The following is a 27978-nucleotide window of genomic DNA, read 5'->3' on the forward strand; positions in this document are numbered from 1 at the left end:
TTAGTCTTATGATTTTACATTTTTACTCTTAGAATTTATACTAATATTCAAATTAAGTCATTTGTGTTAATTTTATATGGATTATTGTAAAAAAAAAAAAAAAAAATTAAATTCGTTCGTCAATATTAAAATTAATTAAAAATTTCACATCATAATTATTATATATTAATTAAGTAAATTTTTATCATTTTTTTTTGTTTTTTCGTTCAAAGACTCGGTATAAAATTACATTTGTTAAAAATTATTATAAAATTAAACAACAAAAATAAATTATATTTAAATATTTTGACAAAAATAATGATAATTAAATTATTTTTCATTATATGCCAATAGTTTTAAAAATGGTGAGTAAAATATAAAGGATAATAAGAAATTAATTTAATAAATCACTTACAAATAAATAATTTAATTTCTAAAATCACTCTCAAACAACGGGACAATTCTTAAAATTTGATTTTACGTTTTCCCCAAATATTTTACTGTTTTTTTTTTCCAAAAGAAAATATATTTAGTCAAAATAAATAAATAAATAAATAATAAAGAAGACCAACTAAAATAATTTGTATCATGAGAGCCGTGTTTGTCTCTTATTTCAATTTTTATTAATTATTTTTGTTGGATGATAAAAGTCCCACATCGGCTAATTTAGAGAATAATCATAGGTTTATAAGTGAAGAATACTAACTCCAACTCCATTGGTATGAGACCTTTTGGGGAAGCTCAAAGCAAAGCCATGAAAGTTTATGCTCAATATCATACCATTGTAGAGAGTCGTGTTCATCTAACATTGGTTGAGGCTAATTTTGAATATATATATTTTTAAAAATTATTCTTTTTTCAGATATATTTTTTTAATGCTCGTAAAATTTAGCATATGGTTGCATATAAGTTATTTAATTAAGAATTATATTTTAAATGTAACAAAATCGTTTTACATTAAGAATAAAATAAAATACCCTAATATATTATATATTCTTATAAATATTTAAAAGTCAAAAAGTCAAAACCCTAAAAATCCTCCGATTTCTCCCTCAAACAATTAGCTTCTCGTTCGCTGATTCTCTTCGACTCCACCTGAGCCGAGTTCTACCAGACGCTGCCATGGTTGGGAAGCTCAGAGAGGACGCTACCGTCAGCGAACCAGTGGCCCAAGCTTTCGAAAAATGCGATACAAGAGCCGAGAAGAAGAAGAAGAAGAGGAAGAAGAACAGAGACAAAGACTCTGGTTGTCAAGAAGAAAATGAAGTTAGTCCCAAGAGGAAGGTACAGGAAGGAACTGATTCAGAGCATCACAAGAAGAAGAAAAAGCACAAGAAATCGAAGGACGAAAACGTAAGCATCAATGCCTCCGACGAGAAACAAGAGCCGAAGGTAGACGAAAATTCTACAGATGGATCCGTGGTAGTCACTGGTAAAGGTGTGAAGGAGGCAGGGTTTGTTCCGCTTAAGTCGTTTGTCGAAGCGGGACTTCCAGATGCAGTATTGGAGTGCTGTCGAACTTTCAAAAGCCCATCTCCTATTCAGTCGCACGCTTGGCCGTTCTTGTTGCATGGTCGAGACTTCATTGGAATCGCCGCAACAGGATCAGGTAATTTGTGGATTTGGCTGTTGAACATAATGTATATTGTGAAGCAGTGGATGATCTTTTAGTTATACGTGGTTTCAGGCAAGACTCTGGCGTTTGGTGTACCTGGTATAATGCATGTGTTGAACAAGAGGAAGGGCAAGATGCCGAAGGGTCGGAGTCCTCTCTGCTTAGTTCTATCACCTACGAGGGAATTAGCTCAACAGGTATGTGCTTACGAATTGGAAGTCACTTGGATTGAATATTGTACTGCTGAGTTTGCATCTAACCTTCTATGTCAAATTATTATTATTGTTTTTAATTAGTCATGTCTGTCATTTGGCTATACAGTTTCTGTTCCATCTTCTATCTAAGAATAAATTGACTCAAGGGAAGTACAGGAAAAGAGTTTATAAAATATGGAGGACATACGGTGGCTTTTAGGGGTAGGTTAGTGTCCTATTAGGTTTGAGAAGGAAAACTGGCTAATAACCTCTGAATAATGGGAAATTAGACAAGGTTTTATGACGTGAGTGCTGACATGTAAACCTTGGTAGGGGTCGACTCGGATAGGAACCTCTTGGAACGCTATTCGCTTTATTATGGGGATGGGTCTGAACATTATTAAGTTACTGGATCTCGAGATTAATTGCATTTGCAAAGTTAAATTGAATATCTAAGCCTTGTAATTATCATAAGATGTTATCAGTTTTATGAGTTTTAATAGTATTGGAATGGAGCAGCCAATGTCCATGAGAATTGAGATCACTGTAAATGTGTTGTGGCTGCAATGTTAGTATCATCTTATGTTGATCTTGTTGTTTTACCATTATTTCATTTCCTTCAATGAAAGTTCGCCTTCTTATTAAATAAATCTTGTTGTTTTACCACTCCGATTTGCGATTAATTATAGGCTTCATTTACTATGGCAGATTTCAAGTGTACTGCAAAATGCCGGAGAACCTTGTGGTGTGACGTCTACTTGTTTGTATGGTGGAGTCTCCAAAGGCAGCCAAATATCTTGTCTTAAATCTGGTGTTGTATGTTGTTTCTGCCTCCTTTTCGTGATTTGTGACTTTTTTCTTGATGTTGTAGATATCAATCAAGTTGGGAATTTCACTCATTACTTTACTGAGTTTTTTTCTTGTTTCACATTTTGGATGATAATATGGTGCCATTTACTTTATAATTTATATGAAACGCGCACACTCATGTCTCTCTCTCTCTTCTCCCCCTCTCTCTCCCCCCCTCCCATGTTGGTTAATATAAGTCTTTGTTTCTTTTCATTTTTTTTCAAAAAAAAGAAAAGAATGCACACAGTCTGTACCCCCTGAAAATCACACATTTATGTTCTTACACTCAGGACATTGTGATTGGAACTCCTGGACGGTTAAAGGATTTGATGGAAATGGAGGTCTGCAGACTCTCAGAAGTGTCCTTTGTGGTATGTGACTAATCTTTGGTACCATTCATATGAGAACCTGTATTTTCTTAATCTTAGCTGATAAATGGTCACTTTGAGTTGAATCTATTGATGTCTATCTCTTTTTCGGGCTTTATGTTTCTCTATTTGTCATTTTGTGCGTTTATGTTGGGTGCAAGGTGTTCATGTAGAAAAAATATGCATTACAGCATGGAATTAACATAGTTGTGTGTCATTAAATATTGAAGTATTGAAGCACGGGGTAGGATTGCTAATCATATATGATGCATCTATATGGGAATCTGTGAACTATATGGTGGAATGTTAGAATTTATGCCTCTCTTTGGGACTCAGAATTTTAATGAGCTTTGTTCTTAAACTCTGGTCTTGTTATTTTGGATTGGAGCCCTTTTTGTATCGTTAGATATGAGGCTTCTTTTGCTGGGCTGTCTTTTTAGGCCCTTTTTACTTATTTTTGTATTTCAATTTCTATCCATGAAAGCTGAAAAAACTTTTAGTAAAAAGAGCTATAAAAATTCCAAACCCTGTGTTGCATAAACCCACTCGAGTTGATTACAAATTGGGTGTGCTTTTTTTATAAATAAATAAAAAAAAAAAATCAAGGGTGCATCTTAAGGACATTGAGCAGCTATGAACAATGCGGATGCAATCTTTAATTATTATTATTTTTTTATTTTACAAAATGACTTTGAAAGAGAATACTGATTAGTGATAATATATTTTGTTAGGTCCATTCTATTATCTTGCTGTTGGTTCGGTGATAATTCTTTTACCAATTCTGTTATGTAAGCCTATTAATAAGACAGCTTAACTTCTTGTAGGTCCTTGATGAAGCAGATCGAATGTTGGACATGGGATTTGAACCAGAAGTGCGCTTTATATTAAGCCAGACTTGTAAAGGTTGAGATATTTGATCTTCATTTGCACTGTCTTTGTTATACTTTTTGCTCAATCATTCTCTCACACTTCTTAATGACTGTTATATCTTAAGTTTGCCTCTACAAGTCTGAAAATTTGTGGTGTTATGCTCTCATATTAAACTTAATTCTTTTGCAGAACGCCAGATGGTTATGTTTAGTGCTACATGGCCTCTACAAGTTAATCAATTGGCTCAAGAATTCATGGATCCTGACCCAGTAAAGGTGTGCACATTTTGAAAGTACTCAATTATATCCTAATTTTTTATTCTTTTAACTTTTTAAGGAGCAAGTATTTTATGACAGGTTGTTGTAGGTTCAGAGGATTTGGCTGCCAATCATGATGTCATGCAAATAGTTGAGGTATATCTGTCGTATCCAGATGAGATTTGGGCATCTAAATTGAGATAAATAGAGTTAATAATCGTTAATCAATGACATGGATAGGTTTTGGATGATCGATCACGTGATAATCGTTTAGTGGCTCTGCTTGAAAAATACCATAAATCTCAAAGGTATTTACTCCTTTTAAGAATATGCAATTATTCTGATTAATGATTTGTTATTCTATTACATTGGTTCGTGTTAGACATTTGTATTTGTTGTTTAATCTCACTGTTAGACAGTTTTTCATGGGAGGAGGGTGAGTGGCTAGGGGTTGTAAACTCGTAAAAATAATAAACAGGGGAATCTTTCAACCCAATTGTAAACAAGCACTCTGAAGAGGGGAGATATTTTATTTTCAAACACCCAATTATTTGATTCCCCACATTTCCCATACATTTCCCCACACATTATACATGAGCATTGGAGAATAATTGTTTGGCATTAATGAGTTATTTTCTTTTCAGGAACAGAGTATTAGTTTTTGTCTTGTACAAGAATGAAGCTTCACGAGTTGAAAACATGCTTCAGAGAAGGTAATATCACATCGTAGTATGTTGGAATAATTTTGGCTCTTCTCTAGATTCAGGACATTATTTTTACTTTTTAATGAATGATCTCTCTCTTTCTGCCTGTTATTATTCTCTAGGGGTTGGAAGGCTGTTTCTATACACGGTGACAAAGCACAAACTGAACGAACAAAAGCACTGTCATTATTTAAAAGCGGAAGCTCTCCATTAATGGTATGCATTTGCAAATAGTCGTTCCTTCGACTGTTTCTGGCTATTTTGATATTGTCACAAGGCTCTTAAATTTGTTCTCATTATGGTTCACTTTTTTTTAGATTGTTTTTTTTTTTTTTTTGGCTTATTGGTATACATTTATATGAATTAACCTTCTTGATAAGGCAACCCTACTCTTCAGCCCAATGATCCAAGATTTTGTTGAGGCAAAAACTCTTAAATCAAAGAAATTAACACTTGGAATCTTGCTCTAAATTGAGTCACTCTTCAAATGTACACTAAAGAAGTTAGTGGCCATAATTTACTCCCACTCCCTTTAAATCTCCACAAAAAAAAAAAAAAAAAAGTTATAGCCACTTTGACAAGTAACTTCCAAGTAACTTCCACCCTTCTGCCCATCACAAGAAATTATGAAATTAAAATAATAAATAAAGTTTTCTAACACAATTTATAGCAACTTCATCCAGCCTTCAACCGTTCAAATATTCACTTTCAAAGCTCCAAATGGTCCTTACTCAATCGAATCAACTTGTAACACATGAAAGAATGGTTGAACCGAGACTATCCAATTTTGTAGATGAAGAATGAATGCTTGTTGAATCTTATTAGCCTTGGATCGTGTAATAGGTCTAGTTGGAACATTTGGAACACCGTGATCCTTATCACTTGTGGTCGTATCTGTTTTGTGTCTTTTCAACCTGATTCATTGTGATTGTACTAATATCTTGCAACACCATTATGCTCAGCTGCAAAAAAAATTGAAATTGTAAAAGCCAAATGGTGAAGTACCTGTTGTTTGTAATTTATAGTGACAGTAGAAGTATATATTCTTCATGTTACACTGCTTTCTGTTGTGGCAGGAATATTCAATGCCCTCTACAAATACAAATTTCATTTTTATTATAATAGTTAATTATGGGTTGCTAAAATGTATATTTTCTTGTAATTATAGATAGCTACTGATGTAGCCGCTCGAGGTTTGGATATTCCGGATGTAGAAGTAGTAATAAACTATAGCTTTCCTCTCACAACGGAAGATTATGTCCATAGAATTGGGAGGACTGGACGGGCTGGTAAAAAGGGTGTTGCTCACACATTCTTCATGCAACAAAACAAGGTTATCTTGGCTATATATATATATATATATATGTTACGCCCCTTTTTAAATGGAATAAAATAATTTGGCCTATTCAAATTCCTTTAACCTGTGTTGCCTTTCTTTTAGGGACTTGCTGGGGAGCTGGTAAATGTTCTCCGTGAAGCTAAGCAAGTTGTACCTGATGCACTTATAAAATTCGGAACTCATGTGAAGAAAAAGGTACATTATTCTTGTCCGCGAACTCAAATCAAGTATCCTGTTCATGGTTTTTGTTGGGTTAAACTATTTTTTTTTATGTACTTTGGATAGTCTAAATCGAGTCCTCTTTAACTTTGATATTTTTTATAATTCAGTTGAATAGTTTTATTGAACATAAATTTTGATATTGTATAATCGCTTAATTTCTAGAGGACTTATTATTATACATAAAGTTTTAAGTTGGAATGATTTATTAGATACTTTTGACACACAATTTGTAATTTAACCCCTTTTTATTTTTTTTCGTTAATATGTGGTTGAATGTTGGAGTAGGTAGATCTTTTTTGTAAGATTTGCATGTTAAAATGTCACTTTCTGCTCACGAAGAAAGAGTGACTGATTGAGGTGCTGCCAGTGATTCATGGTTACATTTTTCAAATGATTTTGATATCGGCAACTGTTCGCTTTAGTGATTTTCCGGCATGTTCTCTCATGTGTGAGTGTATATATATATTGAATAATACTTGTACAGTACATTAATTAATGGAGATGTTAATGCTTCACTGCAGGAATCTAAGCTCTATGGAGCGCACTTCAAGGAAATTACGGCAGATGCCCCCAAGTCCACGAAGATTACATTCAATGATTCCGACGATGAAGACTGATTAGCAAAATAGCTTTTATTTTTGTTTGTTTTTTTCTTGAATTTAGAATTGAAAAGTATGCATTTTCTATTTAATTACAAAATTTTGATATTGTGAGCTTCATTGATGTATTGATCAATGAGGTTTGGAAGAAAATAGTGATGAATGATCAATGCAATTGTATGCCATTTCAGTTTTGGGGAATACGTTGATCCAACTAAAATGCAATAAATTTGTATCAATTAAAAGCTTAATTTTATACCATGCCAATCCATTGAAAATCATTTTAGGTGATTTATAATTAAACTCAAAATCACTTACAAAACATTTAAAGAAATTTCTTGATGAAGAGCCTAAATTATTTGATTTCATGTCCAAAATGAATTTTCTGTGATAGCCACTGTCGTATTGTTGAAAAGAAGGGAAAAAAAAAAAAAAGGAATGCCTTCAAAAGCATGTGACAACCATTTCTCAGTAATTTTTTTCACTTGAAGTGAAGCAGATGATAATCCTCTATATTCCGAAAACACTGGCAACAAAAAAAATTACCCCCACATGAGCCTTGAGAACTGACAAGAATCTTTCAAAGAAAACAAATCTCTCTAGCAAAAACGAAATTCGACAGAGAGAGAAAAATCAGATTCAAGCAAGTGACCAACCAATTCCAACGATTGCAGCCAAGTTACGGTGCCCGACGCAGAGAAAGCTCTATCTTTGTACCATTTTTCCTTTCTTCTTGAAGAATATACACAAGGCTTTAAAACTACAAAATTTCCCAACTATGCTAATGGGATGACAAAACTTCAAGCCAATGAGGGAGTGTTCTTCCAAGCATGAAAAGTGGTTTATAGTATTATGCTGTTTCCCAAATATGTAAGAACTCTTTTCCTAAATACCTGGGCCAAGTCCACAACTTCAGATTCCCTCATCTTTCTTTTCTTGCCGTCAAACTGGCAATTTCTGTTGTTTTTTCTGGACAGCTTGTTCGTTACATCAATGGTGAGGCTGGCCATATCTCTGCTGCTTGTCAACACACGCAAGACCGTGGCCGAGTATACCGAATGAGATGCAAGCCTATTTAGAAGTATAAGCACTTCCCGTAAAAGCAAGGCCCTGGGTAATGACATTCCAAGAAAAATATGCATGATTTTTATGAGAAAATTATGAAACGAGGGAAAGGAAAAGTTGTGGAATCTCATCAATTACCTTTCCTCGAGAGTTTCTACTGCCTCGGAAACTCTTTTTTCTTGCTCGACTTCTGAAACCACAGCTTGAAGAATCAACGTGAGAAAATTTGAGTCCTTATGTAGCGTGTTGCTTACGAGAATTTCGAAGCCCGCTTTCCCGGATGATGACAGAAATGCAAGCAAAAGAACGGTGTTTCTTCGAAGTTTTAACTCCTGCAAGTACAAAGTATAATACCTTACATCAAAGACGTGGATGAATTATAAAATTTACAACAATTTGAATTAGATGGAACAATAAATCTAGACTGTCTAGCCCTGATGACATACAGTCGATAATGGGGCACGTCTCCAAACATTGACCCTCTTGGCTACAAAGCAGGAATAGTAAAAATTGAATTGAAACAGGTTAGAAAATAGAGAAGGTCTCCTGTCTCTAAACAAAAGAAATTTCTTCCATTCACAAAAGTCTTTGTGAGATCTCACATCGGTTGCGGAGGAGAACGAAACATTCTTTATTAGGGTGTAGAAACCTTTCCCTAACAAACGCGTTTTAAAAACCTTGAGGGAAAATTCGAAAGGGAAAGCCCAAAGAAGACATTACGTGATAGAGGTGGGCTTGGGCTGTTACAGTCTTACAATTGAAAATTTTGAAAATTTCACCAGTTGCCTCCTTTAATACTCGCCCACAATAATTTTCTCATCAACCTCAGTTTCATGGCAAGAGAAATCGAACACTAAAGCTAAGTGGTAAGGCTCCAATTCTCAGGTTTCTTGAGTACCAACATCACAGGATCAAGTAATAATCCTCAATTTTTTACTATTCATTATGATTGGGTGGGGTATTGAAAAGAAGAGAGGAGGAGATGAAAAATCCCTAATGATGCTTACCTGAATACCATTTCCAAGACATGTAAGACAATCTGTCAAGCCATGAAGGATGGTTCTGAATTTCTGGAAACCTCCTGCACATCTCCCATTTTCCTCTGCAGCATCAGCAGCTTCTGCTTCTTTGCAACCAGAACAGAATGCAACAAAAAACGTGGGACCTAAAAGCAAACATTATTAGAAAGTGAAGGACATAAACAGAAAATCCAGTTCAAGTAAATACTGCAATAAGACCTACGATTAAAAGTTCAAAAAAAAAAAAAAGGCTACAAGCAGCCTTCTAAAGTCAGCCGTAATGCTTGAGGTGCCCAGGTTTTGGCGCTAACTATGACCAGAATGCAAGCATTTACAGTTTCTCGCTTGAATAATTCGAAACAAACGCCAGATCCAGTTCCAAAGTTCCGTGTCATTCATTCAGTCTAGGAATATGTCAAGAGAAGACTAAAAAGAACTAATAACCTGTTGAGAACCACGACCCTTGCAATGGTATGATATTGTCCACTTTGAGTATAATCTCTCATAGCTTTGCTTTTAGTTTCCCAAAATGTCTCATACCAATGGAGATGTATTCCTTACTTATAAACTCATGATCATCCCCCTTCATTAACCAATGTGGGACTCTCTCCCAACAATCCTCAACAATCCTCCTCTCGAACAAAGTACACTATATAACCTTTCTTTAGACCTATGTAGCCCTCGAATAATCTTCCCTTAATAGACGCTCGACATAACCTCAACAATCCTCAACATAACATGTATCCACTAAATAAAAAATTCATCCAAAATTTAAAGTTTGAATGAAATACACTCAGAAATTTGAAGTCTAGAAGAATGAAAAGAAAATAGCTTTCCCTAATTTAAAACTTAAATAATTTTTAGAATTGTCATAACCTTGCAAAGTCAAAAAAGAAAAAAAAAAAATCTTTTAAGACAATGAACTGAAATTATTAAGCCTTACAGTTTAGTATCAGGAATAGAAGGCGTACAGCATGCTTTTGTATAGCTGAACCGGATTCCTTTCTGATAAACTCCACTACACTATCAAACAGAAGTGCCTGACCAAATCTGTAACAGTAATGTGAGTCGTTTCTGATTTGAAACATTGAAATATAGACTAAGAAAGCACAAACTTACTTCTCCCTCTCCAAATAAGTATTATTTCTCATCAGAATCAAATTCATGACCGAAACTGCCTCAAGTCTCGCACATTCTGCACTATGTGTTTTAGCAACCCGATGCATCATCTCGAAGAAAGATACCCAGTTTACTCGAGGAACTAAATTTATATTCTTATTCAAGTTTCTGTTCTTGAAAAGCAATTCAGCACCAGGGAATCCCATGCCAGCTGGAGAACAGTGGCCAGTAGATGTCTCGTCCATGTTCAGCAAAGAAAATTCTTCACCTTCTGCACTATGTGATCCATAAGAATCCACAACATTGTTCCTAGGGCCAAGTCCCCCAATCATGACTGTTTTCCTGAGCAGATTGCACTGGAAAGATCAAATCAGAGTTCATAAGAACCAAAAGAAACATGGAAGTTCTTAACATTGAAACTACAGCATCACTCAAGAAGGATTTGATCCTAAATGATATTAAGGAAATCAGAAGAGTAACTATCGGAAACAATAAAACCATATATAGACATGCATTAAATTGATAGACGCCACCAACCAATATATATGAGTCAGAGTTGACTTCAATTTTTTCCACTACCAACTAAATACTATAAAAATTAACATGGGGTTAAAATATGCCAGAAATACAAATTCATCTAAGTTAAGTGCCATCATTGATAGCACAGGCAAACTCCCAGCTCAGCCAAAGAGAAATGTGGTGGTACATAGAATTACTTGACAAACATCTATGGACAACACTTCAATTTTTTGTCTTTTTTTTTCTAAATAATCAATCCGCAAGGAACCTCGGGAGTAGAATAAAGTCAAAATATTAACACTTGATTGGCAAGCAATTTGGAATTACGCTGGAAAATTTGACAGTAGAAAATTTCTGCTCCCACATTAATAATAAGCTTCAAGGGATTTAAAATATATATCTGTTGCAAAGTAGAATGCACTGTACCTTCTTTCTGATTTCCTCTCCAACCACATCAGGCGTTTCAGAAACATATGCAATATGTGCAGAGACCTATGAACAATCGCAACCTGCATCCAAAGTAAAAGGAACAAAATTTTCAAACAGAGAAGGAATAGTGCAGCAAGAATATATGTTTTTTTGTTCAAATGGACAACCGAACTTCCACATCAAGAAATATTGATGCCTGACAAACTTTACTTTTTTTTTTTCTTGATGAATAGATGACTTACAAACTTAGAAAATGTGACGTAACCATACCACAATGCATAACAACGTTCAAATTTACCGTATTAGTTAATAGTGATCATAAACAGCCTATTCAGAAACATGATTAACAATGCATAAACAGGGAAACCACAAGACATTCCCTGCCTAGTAGCGGATATAATCTAATTGATCATAATTATCAAAAATCTTCCCATGGTTAATCAGTGGATTGAGGCTCCTTCCCCCTCTTGTATTTTCCTTGATTATTGATTTTTATTTCTTGTTTAGGATAGAGAGAGGAAGAGAGAAAAGGGAGAAAAAGGATCATTGCTGCGACCTAACTAACTTGGGCATGGGTCTGCTAGCCATTCCTCTCCTTTATTGGTGCGAGTGTTCTTCGCCGCGATACATATGTTTAAACTTTTGAAATCCACACTTTATGATTTTGTTAGTCCTAATGCAGATTCAAAAGTAACCAAATCTTAACTTTATTCAATTTGTTTGAGTAACCAGGAAAACTTCAACTCTTACTCACGTTGTCAAGATTACAGAGATCAATCAACGGGGTAAACAATGCCTCCATCTTGACTATTCCATTACTTACCTACAACCAACAAACAGATGGAAAATAATTATAGAAACTTATTAAAATAACAGCGAATGTGACTACTTAAACACACTAACAAATATAACATCAGGTTAGGAAATGAATTGCTAAAAAAAATTATAGCAAAAAGCAAGTCAATTAGAAAAATGAAAAATAAAATATAAAAGATGCAGAGGCACTTCTGTTCTCAGAAGTTTCTAAATAGTAGATCCAATGTCCTCTGAGCCTGTGCCCTACACAACAACCTTACAAGCCAATCTTACTTTGACATGAATCATCTGTACGTTCAAGCTAGCAAATTGGCTGAACATGTCACAACATTTTTGAGAAACTTTCATAATTGTCCACGTACTAATTATCATAGTACTAAATGCAGATATTATTAAACCTGGTTTCAAAAAAAAAAAAAAAAGAAATTTACACTGTGTAATGATAATTATGGACTTCAATAGTCCAAAAACATCAAAGTTATCCTCCACTTACTAAATATTTATGACACTTCACAGATTGAAAAAGAAGCTAGTGCATATGAATTAACTGCTCTCTTTGTACTTTTACTACAAAATAGCATTGTTCTGCCAGTTCTCCCAGTCCTTGAGACACCACATTGAAAGCTTGGAAACAATAATTCCTACTTTGAGCTACCCTCAGTAACATGATAACAATCCATTTCTTGATGATCACAAAAACTTGGTGGCAAAAAAAAACGACTTACCATATTTAATAAAGAAAACTTGTGGATTTTCTATGGAGCTACAAAATAGTGATAAATTCTGTCGGGATACCTTGGCCAAGGTGGTGTAGAGGTTAGATACTTTTATAGATTCCAGTCCATGAAGAAACTGCAGAGGATGCTTTAAAGCTACATCAGAAGAGTTAACACCAGCCAATGAATTCACAGAGAATTTAGGGGATAACTCTGTGCCGATGCACTGATAAAGCACATGAAAATCTCTTTCACATGACAAAAGCAATTCTGAAACCAAACTTTGTCCCATCTTAGAATCCTTTTCAGGAACCCAGAAGACTTGCAACTTCTTGGAGAGCTTGTCAAAAGCAGGTGAATTATCGTCGGCTCTCTCACCAACAGAATTATGGGATTTTTCTCCCTGTTCATTGGCTTTACTCCTAGAAGTAACTTGTAGATGCGAAAAACGTAAGGTAATGGAAAAAATTAGTTAGTATGCACCATAAAATTAACGGGAAATGATATTTAGCTCATCCTTATAACTACCAGTGTGAGGGCCACCAAGGTCGCAAGAAATATCTTCACTCTTGATGCCAGGATGCCCACCATCTTTCCCTGCCACTCTCCTGATTTATTGATGATGAAGGATAAGAATTAACTATAAACTTCAGAAGATAAATGCACAAAAGGAACTATAATTCATTCCAGGTCTCAGCTTAATGAACAGCAAGGTAAGGTTAAGACCAAAGGTTAGCCAAGCAAGACATTCCAGAAAAGTCAATTCAACTAGGCACAACAAGTATTCTACAATATAATTAGAGAACAAGCACTGTACAAATGTATCATGGCCACCGCATATGCAGTTCCCAAGATATTTTCTCTAAGTATGATGCTTCATTTGTACGAGTAGAATTAAGAAACCAAATTTGATGATTTTTTTTACAAAAAGGGGGGAAGAGCTTATTGACAATCGTTCTGTACTCGATTGTAGGGTTGGTGATTGTTGATATTTGAACCGTTGGGTTGTCTAACAAAATAGAGACTACAGGCAAACTGCAGCCCAAAAAAATGAAAATTTTACTCACAACTCTGTAATTTCTGGACCATGATGGGCAATATATTGCTTATCTTTATTGGAAAAGACAACATTAAGCTGCTCCTCTTTTTTGTCTCTTTTCTTCCTGAGTTCAATACACTCTTGTTCCTGTAACCAAGTTCTTTTAGTTAGACAAAACCTGAAATTCTAAGTACATATCATTGTTACAAAGGGAATAGTTGGCACTTAAACTACTTAATAAATAAGTTTCAGTAAAATTATATAACATTAGTTTCCAAATCAAGGAAAAAAAAAATATATTCCCAAGAAAACCATGCAAACGGCAACCAGTCATCAATGATCGATTGTTTGAAATTACAAGATAAAATCACAAATGGAACAGCTCGTCTCTGGACATAAATTTTTTGCTTCCTTTTAGAATCAGTTTTAGGGGGTCTAGGTGCCAAGGTAACCTACGGCTGGCTAAAAATATCGTTAATTAATTTTTCTTTTCATCAAGAAGGAATAAAATCACGCATAGTTTTTCTTAAGAAAAGTAAAAAAGACAACGAGAAATGGTCATTCTATTATTGCATATATACAATAGATTACAAGAAATAATAACAATAAGTAAATAAAAAATGAACATACCAGGTTCTTAAGTTGCTTTGAGACGCGCCCTAGCTCCCTCTGTCACCAATCACCACAAACCATCAAAACTTGCGATAAACTTAAAAAAAAAAAAAAAAAAAACCCTCTTCTCATTATGCACGATTATACAAATACCTCGATAAAACTTCATAAGTAATTAAGGCTTATCATTACCAACATTAGAAATGAAAATTCTGACCACCACTGGAATAAAAGATAAAAGGAAAATAAATTTCAAATGTTCTTTGAAGAAACAAGGCCTTGTGATATTAAAATGTCTAACATTTGCATCAATCAAACGAACTTAATAAGAGAGAAATCTTCATATGAGAAAATTTCAAATAATTCCTCGCAATAACTGTCGTGTTTGATTGAGGAAAGAATGAGAAACTGAAAAGGATAACTGATCAAATGCAATGCTCCAATGCAGTAAAAAAACTCGCCACGCATAAGCACTAACTCAGAGAACTATGAACGCAGAGAGATCTGTTAAACTAATCCAAGTATATCTCATTTACTCTTACAGTATTCTCTACATCTCCTTCTGGTAGAAAAAGACGCCGAACTTTTCAGACATTTAGAGCAGAACCAAACAAAGAAAATGCAACTCAGACGATTCAATACCTAGCTCTTAACTTCCAGACACTCCCTTCAAAAACTACACCACAATAAATTAACATAAAAAATATGATGCAGATAGCCTCGAACACTTCCACTAACCTTCAAATTAGAAATTTCAAGTTCCTTTGCAGCATCGGGGCAAGGCAAGCACGGAGCCTTCGCCGAGGAAGAAGGACCGCATTCGCCCAAGCCAATGGCAGAGCGAATAGCGTGAGAACGTGAGCCAGCGGCTCTCTGAGAAAGTTCTCGCGGAGGCGAATAACTAATGAGACGGTCATGAGACACTTCCACCAAATGCTGCGGTTCCGGTTCCGGTTCCGGTTCCGGCGGCGGCGGCGGCGGGCAATAGGTAGAAGAAGAACACTGAATCGGATTCGGATTGTTGGCGGTGGAGGAGATGGCAAGCTCTTCGACTTGGATGAGCTGGTCCAAGAAATCAGCGTCCCAATCTTCGAACCCTTCGTCTTCGCTCCGCATTCTCAGATTTTGGTGCCTTTACCTCAAAATGCTAAGGAAAGTGAAGCTCCTTAAATATATGACCTCCCGCCCTGTGTAAAGGCTGATGGACGGTTCACTTATTTTATTTTCTTTTTCAAAATTTGAAAAAATATAATTTTATTCATATTAATATATATATATATATATATAACCAAAAATGTCAAAAATTCAATCATCTTTTTATTTTAGAGAAATAATTATTATTATTATTATTTTTTTTTGTTAAAACTTAATTTTGGTCTCTCCTTTAATCTCAATTCATTTTAATTTTTTAAAATTTAAAATTTAGTTTTTGCATTTTTACTAAATTCTAAAATTAGTTTTTATCAATGCTATTTTCTTTTACTTTATTATTATATACATTACTAATAAAATAAAAATATTATATTATTAGTATATTTTTACTTTGTTTGACATTTATTTTATATTTGGGCACCTAACTTTACCCCTCTTAAAAAGATTAAGAATATTTAATATTTATAATCGATGTTAGTGATACATAAACTTTTATGAGATTTTAATTATTAACGTAACATGTATTTTAGATAAGTATAATTTTTCAAATAAAAAAATAAACAATTCAACAACCCAACTCGAAAATAAAAGGTTAGGTTGAATAATTCTATTTAGATTACTCCCGTCACCAACTCAACAAACCCAAAATTTCGAGTTGGTTTAAAAGATTTTTACAACACAATCCAACTCAACTCATAAAAACCATTAATAAGATTTTTCAGATGAACAAATCCGTACGAATATATGTGCACACATCATTTGATGACTTACACTCATAATGTACTTCTTCTTTTTTTTTTTTTAATTGGTTTCTTTTGTTACGCCCATCGATAGTGGCAGCCCAATCTTTAGTTGTTAGATTCGTGGGTTGGGTCAGGTCGAATTGAGACATAAACCTAGTCAAATTGTTCGAGTTGTAAACTTTTTCAACTCAAATAACTATTGATAAATGATAATTCAACCCTATCCATTCGATTCTTCGAGTTATTTATTTAAACTTTTATTTTTAATAAAAATAAAATGATAATTAGTAGCAACCTATTTATTGCAACTCAATATTAATATATATTTTGAAAAATTATCCTTCAAATAGTAAAAATAATAATAATAATAATAATAGAAAGGGTTGAAAAATAAATAATTATAAATTAAATAAATATAAAATAAATATAAATATATCATAAAGAAAAATACATTTTTAAAAATTAACATGATTAAATCATTCTCAATCTCTGATAGTAACTTTTAAATAAAAATGATATATATTATAATTTACCCCTGCAAAATTTTATACCCATATCATAAGCTGCAATAGTATTTTTCTTTTTAAAATAAAATCTAAAAACAATAATCAATGCTTACAAAACTAAACCCAGACTTTTGGAATTGAACCCCAAGTAGTCTATTAGTCCTGCTAAGTGTTACGGTCCCATTTTTTCAACCGTACGACGTCGTGATCTTGACACACTCACGACCAGCCTTTAAAAGGAATTAAGTTCCATATATACTTTTTGCCTCGACTTTATAGCTTCATCGGACTTTAGACGAGGTTTGTCTTCATCAATCGAACATCGTTTGTGCAAAATTAAAGCTTGTTCGACCACACACGCCATCTACGCGTACATGTTCAATCATCTGCGACACAACCAACTTGCCTCTGCACTAAGCCAGGTCATTAGGCTCAACCTTGTCTCTACTTGGGTCATGGTCTCTCAATACAACATCGCATCTTATCTTATCATCTTGGTCCTCAATCGACATGACCCATATGTCTTGATGTCATCCCAAGTCTTGGGTGTCGTCAGCCATCACAACTCATTTGAACATGTCATCGAGAATGGGCCCACGTGTCGCTTCATCCATCCATTCGGATTCTATCGAGGCATTTGCCCTCTTGAGCCCATGCCATGTCGTTTATGGATATTGTACTGGATAGTGGGTGCATATATCAACCTCCGACACGTGGGTAGTGGTGCAATACCGATACACCCATGCCGCCCAATACTGTCCTTGAAAAATTCATTTCAAAGGAAGTCGTACGAGACGCTCGCTCTCACTATGACACGCGCATGTGCCACATGGTAGCTTGCTTAGACCACAAGGCCCAGGGGTGGTGGAGAGCTGACACCATGTCTCCCCCTTATATACATTTTAAGTCATTTTCAATACTCCACGCATAGACGTGATTTTGGCGAATGGTCATACGATGTCATGGAGCGTTCGTCCAAGGTCCGATTGACACCAAATTTAGCGAGTATTCATATTTCATATGGACAAACTTTAACTCTAGAACCGCATGCCCAAATTCCTTATGAAAACCCGACTTTCGAGGTTAAGGTCCAGGACCCTACTCGACCCTTCAACAAGTCTATCTCTGTCACTCTTGTCTATTCAATGTCTTTATCTTGCTTATGCATCGACTTGTCTTCAATGCCCACTCTGTGTGGGCACTCGTTTAGGCACTCGCGTGGCCGGATGAGCGCCACTTAAGGGTCGCCGCTTCTCTTGTCGCAACGTGAGAGTCGCAACCTACTTTGTTCATAGTTAGGATGTACTTTTCTGTAAAAATAATAATAATAATAAATAAATAAATAAAATCTCCGACATATCTAATTTTGAAAATGCATTTTTTTTTTCTTCAATATTTAAATGGAGAAGCATAAATAAATAATAATAGAGGTCCTTGAACCACCCATAAAGCAAAGGCCCCACGCCACATGAATCCATAACATATAAAGCTGACCCACTTGCTGACTTGGCAAAATATAAGAGGTTGAAATAGAAGAGAAATATCCCAAAAAGGCCAACCCCTTCCAACACATTATCCTATCCACAATCCCCATCTCCCATAATCTCACGCTTCCATTTTCTTCTGGCTCAAATTCTCTCCTCATATTTCATGGATGAGATTCACAGCCCCCAATTCTCTCCTCTCACTCCTCAAACAAACAAGCTCCTACCCTTTACTCAAATCCCATCAAGACTTCAGAAACTATCGAATTCCGAGTTAAACAAAGCTTGTTTCCATCGGTTTCAACGTCTCTCGACGCACACGAGAGACCGTTAGCCTTGTCCGTAGGCACCTATTATGATTCCGGAGTCTTTTCAGAGAATGGTAAGCATAGCATTTATTTTGCAGTGCCTTTGTGTAGATTTCTAAAATGGTGAGGACAAGAGGATGATGGGGACATCAGTCCTTAACCACAACCATCATTTATTGCCCTCTAAAGACTTGCCACAAAGTTTAGATTCGAGTTTGAAGCAGAAGGAGCAGGAATGTTTGTGCCTTCTAAAAAAATGCAAGAGCTTAGAAGAATTCAAACAAGTTCATGTTCAAATTCTGAAGTTGGGTCTTTTCTGGGATTCTTTCTGCTCAAGCAGTCTTTTGAGCACTTGTGCGTTCTCAGATTGGAGCAGCATGGACTATGCCTGCTCCATTTTCCAAGAGCTAGATGAACCTACCACATTTCATTTCAACACAATGATCAGAGGCTATGTTAACAACATGAACTTTGAGAGTGCTCTAAATCTGTATGCCGATATGTTTCAAAGAGAAGTAGAACCCGACAACTTCACGTACCCGATAGTTCTCAAGGCTTGTGCTCGGTTAGCAGCAATCGAGGAAGGGATGCAGATTCATGGTCATGTATTCAAGCTAGGTTTGGAAGATGATCTATTTGTACAGAATAGCTTAATCAATATGTATGGGAAATGTGGGGATATCGAACTGTCTTGTGCTGTTTTTCGACGTATGGAGGAAAAGAGTGTGGCTTCTTGGAGTGCTATAATTGCAGCTCATGCTAGTGTTGGGTTGTGGAGGGAATGTTTGATGTTGTTTGAGGATATGAGTAGAGAAGGATGTTGGAGGGCTGAGGAAAGTATATTAGTCAGTGTGGTCTCTGCTTGCACCCATTTGGGTGCTCTTCATTTAGGAAGATGTGCCCATGGTGCTCTATTGAGAAACATAACTGAACTAAATGTTGCGGTTAGGACTTCCTTAATGGATATGTATGTGAAATGTGGGTCGCTTCAGAAAGGATTATGTCTCTTCCAGAACATGACCAAAAGGAATCAACTATCCTATAGTGTCATAATCTCAGGGCTTGGCTTACATGGACATGGTAGACAAGCTCTAAGAATCTTCTCAGAAATGGTTGAAGAAGGCTTAGAGCCTGATGACGTTATCTATGTTGGTGTGCTTAGCGCTTGTAGTCATTCCGGCCTTGTCGAAGAAGGTCTCGATATCTTCAATAGGATGAAGAACGAGTATGGGATTAAACCAACAATGCAGCATTATGGCTGCGTAGTAGACCTGATGGGACGAGCTGGTTTGCTTGAAGAAGCGTTTGAGCTTGTGAAAAGTATGACTATAAAAGCGAATGATATAATTTGGCGGAGTATTCTAAGTGCTTGTAAGATTCATGACAACTTAAAGCTTGGTGAGGTAGCTGCAGAGAATCTATTTCGATCGTCTTCGCATAATCCTAGCGATTACCTAGTTTTGTCTAATATGTATGCAAGAGCTCAACAATGGGAGAATGTAGCTAAGATCAGGACAAAAATGTTCGACGATGGCTTCGTCCAGACACCAGGGTATAGCTTGGTGGAGGTGAAAAGGAAGGTATACCAATTTGTTTCACAGGATAAATCGAACTGCAAATCGGGTAAAATCTATGAGATGATTCATCAGATGGAATGGCAATTGAGATTTGAAGGCTATATGGCAGATACATCACAGGTTATGCTTGATGTAGATGAAGAAGAAAAGAGAGAGAAATTGAAAGGTCATAGCCAAAAGTTGGCTATAGCTTTTGCCCTCATTCATACTTCACAGGGATCTGCAATAAGGATAACTAGAAACCTGAGAATGTGTACTGACTGTCATACATACACTAAACTGATTTCAATGATCTATGAACGAGAAATTACTGTAAGAGACCGGAATCGGTTCCATCGTTTTAAAGATGGAAACTGCTCGTGTAGGGATTACTGGTGAATCACTGAACTGTTCAACTATGATTTATGGGAGAAAAACTTTCCCATATATTTTCATTTTGAATCTCTAGAATGTCTCAACAGGCTAGTGTTAGGAATCACGACTCTCTATAGTGGTATGATATTGTCCACTTTGAGCATAAGCTCTCGTGGTTTTTGCTTTGGGCTTTTCCAAAAGGTCTCATACCAATGGAGATGTATTCTTTACTTATAAATCCATGGGCCTACCTCCCAACAATACTCAAGAGTTAGCACCAAGAGATGAAGAAATGGTAGGAAGCAAATAATAGGCAGATGGATGACATTAGCAAGATGATACCTAATTTTGCTTCTGAATGACACCAAAACAGGTATGCTACCGCCCTGTATAATTAAAGAATATTAATCAGAACACAAGTAAACCATTGGCAATATCAACTGTCCAGAATAATCAACCTTCGGAGCAGAATAATATGGAAAATTAGGGGAAACTGATGCTAGTTCTCTTATTGATCGAGAAAGAGTAATACATAGTGTAATTAAAAGGAAATTACATGGACGTTCATCCAATCTGTGAATGAGTGAAGCAATTATTAATTATCTAATAAGTTGGAAATAATCTTTCGAAGAAAATTCACATTGTCAATTGAAACAATAAATTATTCAATGTAATAGAACGAGATGGAAACCTTCCCTTTACTAAATATGAACTGATGAAACAGCTGATGTAATTGCCTTGGTTCGCGGATCACAGCTTTCCAAAGCAACGCCACGAGGATCTTCTCTAACAAGGAGAGCCAAAGTATCTAGTTTACTCCATGATTTAATCACATTGTTGGTTGAATCTCCCAAGGTCACGGCAAAAACAGCATCGAACCCACCTGCGCCTGGAACACCGGCTAATAGGACTCCTTCCATATTCATGGTAGCATCTAAAAGCTTGGTTTGTGAATCAGGCTCAATCTACAAATCCCAGAAAATGGAGTTCAGTATGTTATTATCTACATGTATTTGTCACCGTCGCCATGTCCTGACAATTATTTACTGACGTACCTGTGTGGACAAAATGCTAGATATAATAAGGCGATAAAGTAATTGAAGAAGAAAAATCTCACCGGAACACCAGCAGCTTCACCCATCAGGCGCATGTGATGCCTGATCTCAAGCATCGCATTTCTTGCTCCTAATAATGCTTTGATGATGATTTGCTGGCTTGGTTCTGAGGCTTGATGAATCCACTGCAACATTTTTTTTTATATAAATTGCTTCAACATTAATGGAGATAGATATGTATAGAAAGAGACATAATTTGCTAACATATACTAAGTCAGAAAGTAATAGCATTCTGACTAAAAGCCAAAGACCAGGTCAGATACAAATTCTGAAGTCCACAGCCCAAGCCCACCGCTAGCAGATATTGTCCTCTTTGGCTTTCCCTTTCGGGTTTCCCCTCAATGTTTTTAAAACGCATCTGCTAGGAAGAGGTTTCCACACCCTTATAAATAATGCTTCGTTCTCCGCCTCAATCGACGTTGGATCTCACAATCTACCCTCTTTGGGACCTAGCGTCCTCGCTGGCACTCGCTCCCTTCTCAATTTGATGTGTGGGACCCCCAATCCACCCCCTTCGGAATCCAACATTCTTGCTGGCACACTGCCTCATGTCCACCCCTCTTCGAGGCTCAACCTCCTTGCTGGCACACCGCCCGATTTCTGGCTCTGATACCATATGTAATGGCCCAAGCCCACCGCTAGCGGATATTGTTCTCTCTACGCTTTCCCTTTCGAGCTTCCCCTCAATGTTTTTAAAATGTGTCTGTTTGGGGGAGGTTTTCACACCCTTATAAAGAATGCTTTGTTCTCCTCCCCAACAGACGTGGGATCTCACATTTTGTGTGTATATTGTATTTTAAATTTCTGGTCCACCTCCCACAGTACGTAAAAATTTCATGAGTAATGATCAACTATATTAGTATTTCTTTTTCATTTTCACCAAAAAGGCTACTACTTCAGTAATAGATTTAGATTATAAGAAGGGTGAGAGAGATACCTGCTCTGAGGTCAGTATGGAACACCTGTTTATGATATATTTATAAGAATCCCAGTGTTCTGCAGCAAGTTTACTCAACATAGTGAGTTGAGTTTCAAGTTCTGAGTTCCCTTGCGACAACTTCCTCCACGTGTCTAGAGACTTTTGAGGGTCAGATTTTTGCCATTTCTTGACAGCTCCTACCATTGAAGGCGTTGATGACCCTCCCACTCCTGGCTCTCCAAGTACCTGATCAAAACACCACGATTATGGACAAGAAAGAAAAAAGTATATGTGGAAGTAACAATTGTATGAAAAATTGAGTTTTCATTGAAAAAAATTTAAGAATATAAACGTTATACAAATGCACATAACTTAAGTACAAAGACCAAGAAAAGGAAAAATGCAATTTGGAATTTCAAATTTCTACGCCCCCATCCGGTTCTTAATTGTTAGGAAAGAAAAAATAAATAAATAATATATATATATATTCAAGATGCACTCCAAATCAGTCATCCTTTTAAAGGGAGAGAACTCACTACAAAAATTGAGAAGCATGGGTTATTGTGTAAATGAAGCATAGTAAATCGCTGAGCTTAATGATTTACAGAGAGCTTGAAAATAAAGTGACGGTAAAGGGAAAAAAAAAGATTAATTCACAAAATTGTCTATGAGAGTGACTCAAAGTGACAGACCAGAAAAACAAACTGTATCGAACATCACAAATCAAAATTGATGGAATTAAAAAACATGAGGTCCTTCGATGACAAGATCAAGTCACTTTAAGGTGACATTCAGATTCCTATGGAACAAATAAAGTTGAATTTCGCAATATGTGGGGCATGCAAAATTGAATACGTTTAAATAATTATTAGTGCTAAAAACCTACAGAAAGTTCAATATAAGAAAGTATGAGCCTCACAACATTAGATTAAGTGGGGAAATTTTCAAATCCGTCTTCACTAATAGAGCCTCATTTCTTTAGCACACAAAATAACTTCCAAACACAACTTTTTGAAGCGGTAAATATAAAAATGCCTTCCAAAATCATTTTTAAGAGGCAGAATCCGGATGCTTACAAGAGTCATTAATGGAGGCAAAGAGAACTTGGTCCTCTCATGGTCCCACTTCTGATTTAAGATATCAACAATGACCTCTTGTACGGGTATTCCGTTCTTGGCAGCCTGCATGATTGGATATAAACAATAAGGTAACAGAAAGAAATGGAAGTTTTTCTACATTTGTTTCTTAAAACAAGTGACAAATGATGAACAAGCCAAGTGTTATCCTTTGTTCTCTCGATTTCAAGTTACTAAACCCACCAAGTAGGATACAATAGTGCCAGATTTCTCAAAGTTGAAATCGGTATGCCAAAAGAGAGGTGCATTTACGGAAACCTAAGTACTCATTGAGATATTTACCTCAAGGACTATGAATTAGATGAAAGACAATCCAAAGAAATTTCTCATTGGTGGAGAGGCTGTATATATAAATGAAAGGTTTCTAGGAAGGAGGATGTGGCAATAGCTTTAAACTTCATTTACAGTAATAATTGAAGTTTGCCAAAAATGTTGCTCAGCCAACATCGTTCAGTCCATTGCTTCTTGGTTTTCAGTTGCTACAGAATTTCAGCTAAACTTATATGACAATGCAGAAGGTAAAAAAAAAAAAAAAGTGGCAAGGGACGACTAGGATGCTATTATTTATCCATTGAGACTTCGGAGGAGATCAATTATTTCACTTGGTGAGCAAACTAAAATGTCTCATCACAAAATTCATGACTGCACTTATTACATGCAAAAAAAGAAAAAGAAAAAAGAAGAAACTTGGATAAAACTAAAGATATAATAAACAGGAAACTAACTAAGATGAGCAAAAACTATGAGCTAAAAAATGTAAAATAAAACTAGTATGGTATCTAATCTCGACAAAGATAAAATATTTTAAATAATATAAATCTACAGGTAGAAAACAAAACAACCTTTGCATGTTACAAGGACATATGCATCAAAACTTGAATAAATGGAATCGTATTTTATCTAAGTAAAGATAAAATATTTTAAATAATAAAAATCTACAGGGCGAAACAAAACAACCTTCTCATATTAGGACATATGCACCAAAACTGATGAATTTGTTTTATTTAGGTTCAGACGGCAGTATGACCAAACAACACGTAAAGAGGGATAGCCCATCAAGAAGAGACCTGAGCAGAAGAAAGCACTTCTGGTGAAAACCGAACATAGCGTTGACTGCCATAAACTGCAGAACTGACATCAAAGCCACTGCCAACTTTTCCTTGTGCAATGCAGTGGGCACTTTGAGCTATTATATGCACCAAATCAACATCAGCACTACCTTTCTGTTCTTGCTCACCTGTCAATAAGGAAAGATTTACAACCCCAAGGTAGTTGAGTAAAGCAGCAACTACAGCAGCTGTCATTGCAGCAGATGAGCCCAATCCAGTTTTTGCAACTTCAGGCTTGCGATTTTCCCCATATGATTCCTCATCATTGAAGGTAATTGATGAAAAAGGAGGCAAGGAAGCCAATGATTCGGATGTTAATGGGAGTCCACGAGCCTCAATCTATGGAACAGACATAATAGAAACTGTAAAAGCAAAGTTCTAGAGTACAGCCAAATAACATAGCAAGAAAATCAATTAAAAAGAGATAAACGCCCAATTAGTGTACCCCCCAAGGGGAATGAGAAATAGAGCAATGGGATAGTACCTGACTCCGATATGAATAGAACTCATTGCAACCTAAAATAGTGATATCAAGACCTGTAAGTTCAGTAAAAATGAAGCATAGAGTTAGTAGGGTATATAAGCAATTTGATTATTGCAAGATAGGTTATGAGCAACAAACTAAACATTACCTTGCAAGAGAAGTTTGTGTAATGCCTTCTTATTGTCATTGTCAACAAATTTTGCACATGCAGCTGCTACACAATATTCCACTGCTTTTTCTACAAAAGGGTTTCTTGCTTGACTGGAAACAGTAAGCAATACTTATAAGTGAGCATTAATTACGAACTGAAAAGAATTTTACCTCTATCTTACTAATAACCTCATCTCAACTAAATGAAACCCATTAACTAGAGATACAGAAAGAAGAAAAGCTCATCCATAATATGATAAAACCATAGTAATTTAAATCACTGGAAATACAAGTATGATGAAGTTCACGAATTTAAGATGAGACAAGCAACTGAATTTAGCCAGTTTTAATCAGATAACCGCACATACGGGTGCTTATAAACAGAAGTTCCAACACTCAACTAGAATAACTAATTTACTTGCCTTGGAGAGACACTCTGAAGTGATTGGGTTTTCAATGACAATTTGTAGATGCTCTCTCTCAGGAGCTGAGGAGATGTCAACTTAACATCTGTCCATGACTGAAAAACATGGGCCGTTAAGCAAAAGAAATGTAGCTGACATATGCTGATTGAAAACTTTTTTTTAACAGTTGCTATGAATATTAGCATTATACATACATCGACTTCCAGAAGTAATAGTAATAATAGAAAGAAAAAAAAAAAAAAAAAAACTCAATTCCATTTCTAATTACTTTTCTCTAAGCAAAGAGTTCATCTGGTTGGATGAAAGTCTCATTTAGGGAATGATCCTGGGTTTATAATCAAATAATAGTATCTACATTGGCATGAGGCCTTTTGGGGAAACCCAATACAAAGCCATGAGAGCTTATACTCAAAGTGGACAATATCATACCATTGTGGAGAGTTGTGTTCATCTAACATGGTATTAGAGACATGCCTTAAACTTAGTCATGTCAATAGAATCCTCAAACGTCGAACAAAAGTATTGTGAGCCTCGAAGGCATAGTAAAAAATGACTAAGACTCCAAAAGAAGAAGGAGTCGAACCTCGATTAAGGGGATGCATACTTTGTTCGAGGGGAGGTATTGGATGAAAGTCTCACATCATCTAATTTAGGGAATGATCATGAGTTTATAATCAAAGAATACTATCTCCATTTGTATGAGGCCTTTTGGGGAAGCCCAATACAAAGCCATGAGAGCTTATGCTCAAAGTGGACAATATCATACCATTGTGGAGAGTTGTGTTCATCTAACACATCTCAGATGACTAGTCATAGGTAGCAAGTTGTTTAAGCAAGGTGATACTCCCTAAGTTGAAAACCGCACAAAGCCAGAAGTATACGACTACCAATACTTCATTTTTGATTCTCAGATTAGCATGAAATTACTTTGATCCCAATTCTCAATGTACTATTTCAACTCGACAGAAAACTAATACGTGAACAAAATAACGAACATATCATCAACAACATGCAACTACCAAAAGAAATGTAGTTCACATAGCTGAAGTTTGAAGGATTAAGAAGCAACAAGTTTCACAGGGTATAATTATCAAAGAACCACGTACCCATGCCCAGCTGTCAGGCTTCATTTCCTCGTAAATTGGTTTTACAATTGCATAAAAACGAGCATTAGTACTAAGTACGAGCCCTGCATTCGGTTTCTCCAAGACAAGGTAACCTCCTGTCACTAGAACTTTCCCTGGAGCTGAAGCAACCCTGTCAGATACGATGTTGCGGCAAAAATAAGATCTCAAGAAAACGTACAGCCAAAGATAGAGATCATACTGAAAGTAGTTCAGTATCTTCAACTATAATCCTGAAGCTTAAGTACTAGTAAAAATTAATCAGTCGTTTAACTAATTTCTTTTCTCGAGAACAAAATCAAACTAACAAAGTCTTGAATCGATCAATCGTAAATGAACATCAAGCTTAAAGGCATAAATATAAGCAACACAAGGAACGAACAGACTTACACGGCCATTTCCGCTCTTCCTCGATCCACTTCGACTTCAAATCACCGTCTGAACCAACTCAAGCTAACGTATAATTACAAATGCACAGGAAATCAATGATTTAGATTAAAATGGAAGTGTTTATACCAGAAAAGAATTCCAGAGAGAAGACTGTAGAGACGGCTTACAGATCGTGATGATACAATTACAACCGGAGGCTCGAGAGCAATAGTTGAATCAAATTGTTGAGCTCTCGGAACTCCGACTGTAAAAGACTGAAGAGCGACCGTCGACTTCGGCTTTCCGGTTGATTTCTACGTTGAAATTCACAAGATTTTCAACACTTTGCAGCTATATTGACTGGATAATCAACCTTCAATCTAGAGCTCTCCAAGAGAATAAATTAATAGCAGTTTGACTCTCCCTCTCCAACCAAATATTCTCGAGTTAAATTCACAACTGATCTACTGTTAAGTTAATTTAAAATATATCCTAAATTTTTATTATTAAATTAAAAAAAATCTTTTTTTTTTTTTTTATTTCCTTTCCTTTTTTTGAAAACAAGTTGACGTGAAGGGAATTTTTCCTTTTAGTCTTAGTTTGTTAAAAATATAAAAAATTAAACAAAGGGAGGAAAGGAGTGGAGTGTTTAAATCATAAAGGTTGTTTTTTTTTTTTTTTTTTTTTTTTAAT

The 27978-nt window shown here is 35.7% G+C and overlaps 4 protein-coding genes across 8 annotated transcripts; 2 read left to right on the plus strand and 2 right to left on the minus strand.

Annotated features, from left to right (window-relative positions):
- Positions 1-1000: 1000 nt before the first annotated feature.
- On the plus strand, positions 1001-7197 carry LOC111466827 (DEAD-box ATP-dependent RNA helicase 5-like). The gene is made up of 13 exons (XM_023111465.1): positions 1001-1588; positions 1667-1791; positions 2497-2604; positions 2928-3008; positions 3830-3908; positions 4065-4150; positions 4232-4288; positions 4373-4440; positions 4777-4845; positions 4959-5052; positions 6005-6169; positions 6278-6370; positions 6919-7197. Exons 1-13 carry the CDS (start codon positions 1102-1104, stop codon positions 7012-7014), a joined length of 1608 nt encoding a protein of 535 aa, XP_022967233.1. The 5' UTR covers positions 1001-1101; the 3' UTR covers positions 7015-7197.
- Positions 7198-7459: 262 nt separating this feature from the next.
- On the minus strand, positions 7460-15487 carry LOC111466806. Of its 2 annotated transcripts, none has more exons than XM_023111431.1 (12): positions 15069-15487; positions 14349-14387; positions 13747-13865; positions 13232-13287; positions 12759-13111; positions 11902-11970; positions 11145-11227; positions 10200-10541; positions 10024-10130; positions 9069-9226; positions 8200-8393; positions 7460-8106 (listed from the first exon to the last, which is right to left on the minus strand). In XM_023111431.1, exons 1-12 carry the CDS (start codon positions 15444-15446, stop codon positions 7839-7841), a joined length of 2166 nt encoding a protein of 721 aa, XP_022967199.1. In that variant the 5' UTR covers positions 15447-15487; the 3' UTR covers positions 7460-7838. The 2 variants fall into 2 exon arrangements, with proteins under 2 accessions (XP_022967199.1, XP_022967198.1); XM_023111430.1 differs by having other exon boundaries at positions 13208-13287.
- Positions 15488-18285: 2798 nt separating this feature from the next.
- Positions 18286-20541, plus strand: LOC111466816 (pentatricopeptide repeat-containing protein At1g31920). The gene has a single exon (XM_023111446.1). The coding sequence runs from the start codon at positions 18661-18663 to the stop codon at positions 20476-20478; it is 1818 nt and encodes a 605-aa protein (XP_022967214.1). The 5' UTR covers positions 18286-18660; the 3' UTR covers positions 20479-20541.
- Positions 20542-20937: 396 nt separating this feature from the next.
- LOC111466832 (phosphomevalonate kinase, peroxisomal-like) lies at positions 20938-27741 on the minus strand. 4 transcript variants are annotated; one of them, XM_023111472.1, is made up of 11 exons: positions 27474-27741; positions 27307-27354; positions 26899-27049; positions 25790-25887; positions 25366-25478; positions 25218-25270; positions 24692-25072; positions 23565-23669; positions 22507-22734; positions 21572-21694; positions 20938-21419 (listed from the first exon to the last, which is right to left on the minus strand). In XM_023111472.1, exons 2-11 carry the CDS (start codon positions 27312-27314, stop codon positions 21156-21158), a joined length of 1524 nt encoding a protein of 507 aa, XP_022967240.1. In that variant the 5' UTR covers positions 27315-27354; positions 27474-27741; the 3' UTR covers positions 20938-21155. The 4 variants fall into 4 exon arrangements, with proteins under 4 accessions (XP_022967240.1, XP_022967242.1, XP_022967243.1 ...); XM_023111474.1 differs by having other exon boundaries at positions 21082-21419; positions 26899-27038; XM_023111475.1 differs by having other exon boundaries at positions 21082-21419; positions 26899-27038; positions 27307-27369.
- Between the last annotated feature and the right edge of the window lie 237 nt (positions 27742-27978).

Source organism: Cucurbita maxima, unplaced genomic scaffold (assembly GCF_002738345.1).
Source record: "Cucurbita maxima cultivar Rimu unplaced genomic scaffold, Cmax_1.0 Cma_Scf00032, whole genome shotgun sequence".
NCBI classification, from domain to species: domain Eukaryota; kingdom Viridiplantae; phylum Streptophyta; class Magnoliopsida; order Cucurbitales; family Cucurbitaceae; genus Cucurbita; species Cucurbita maxima.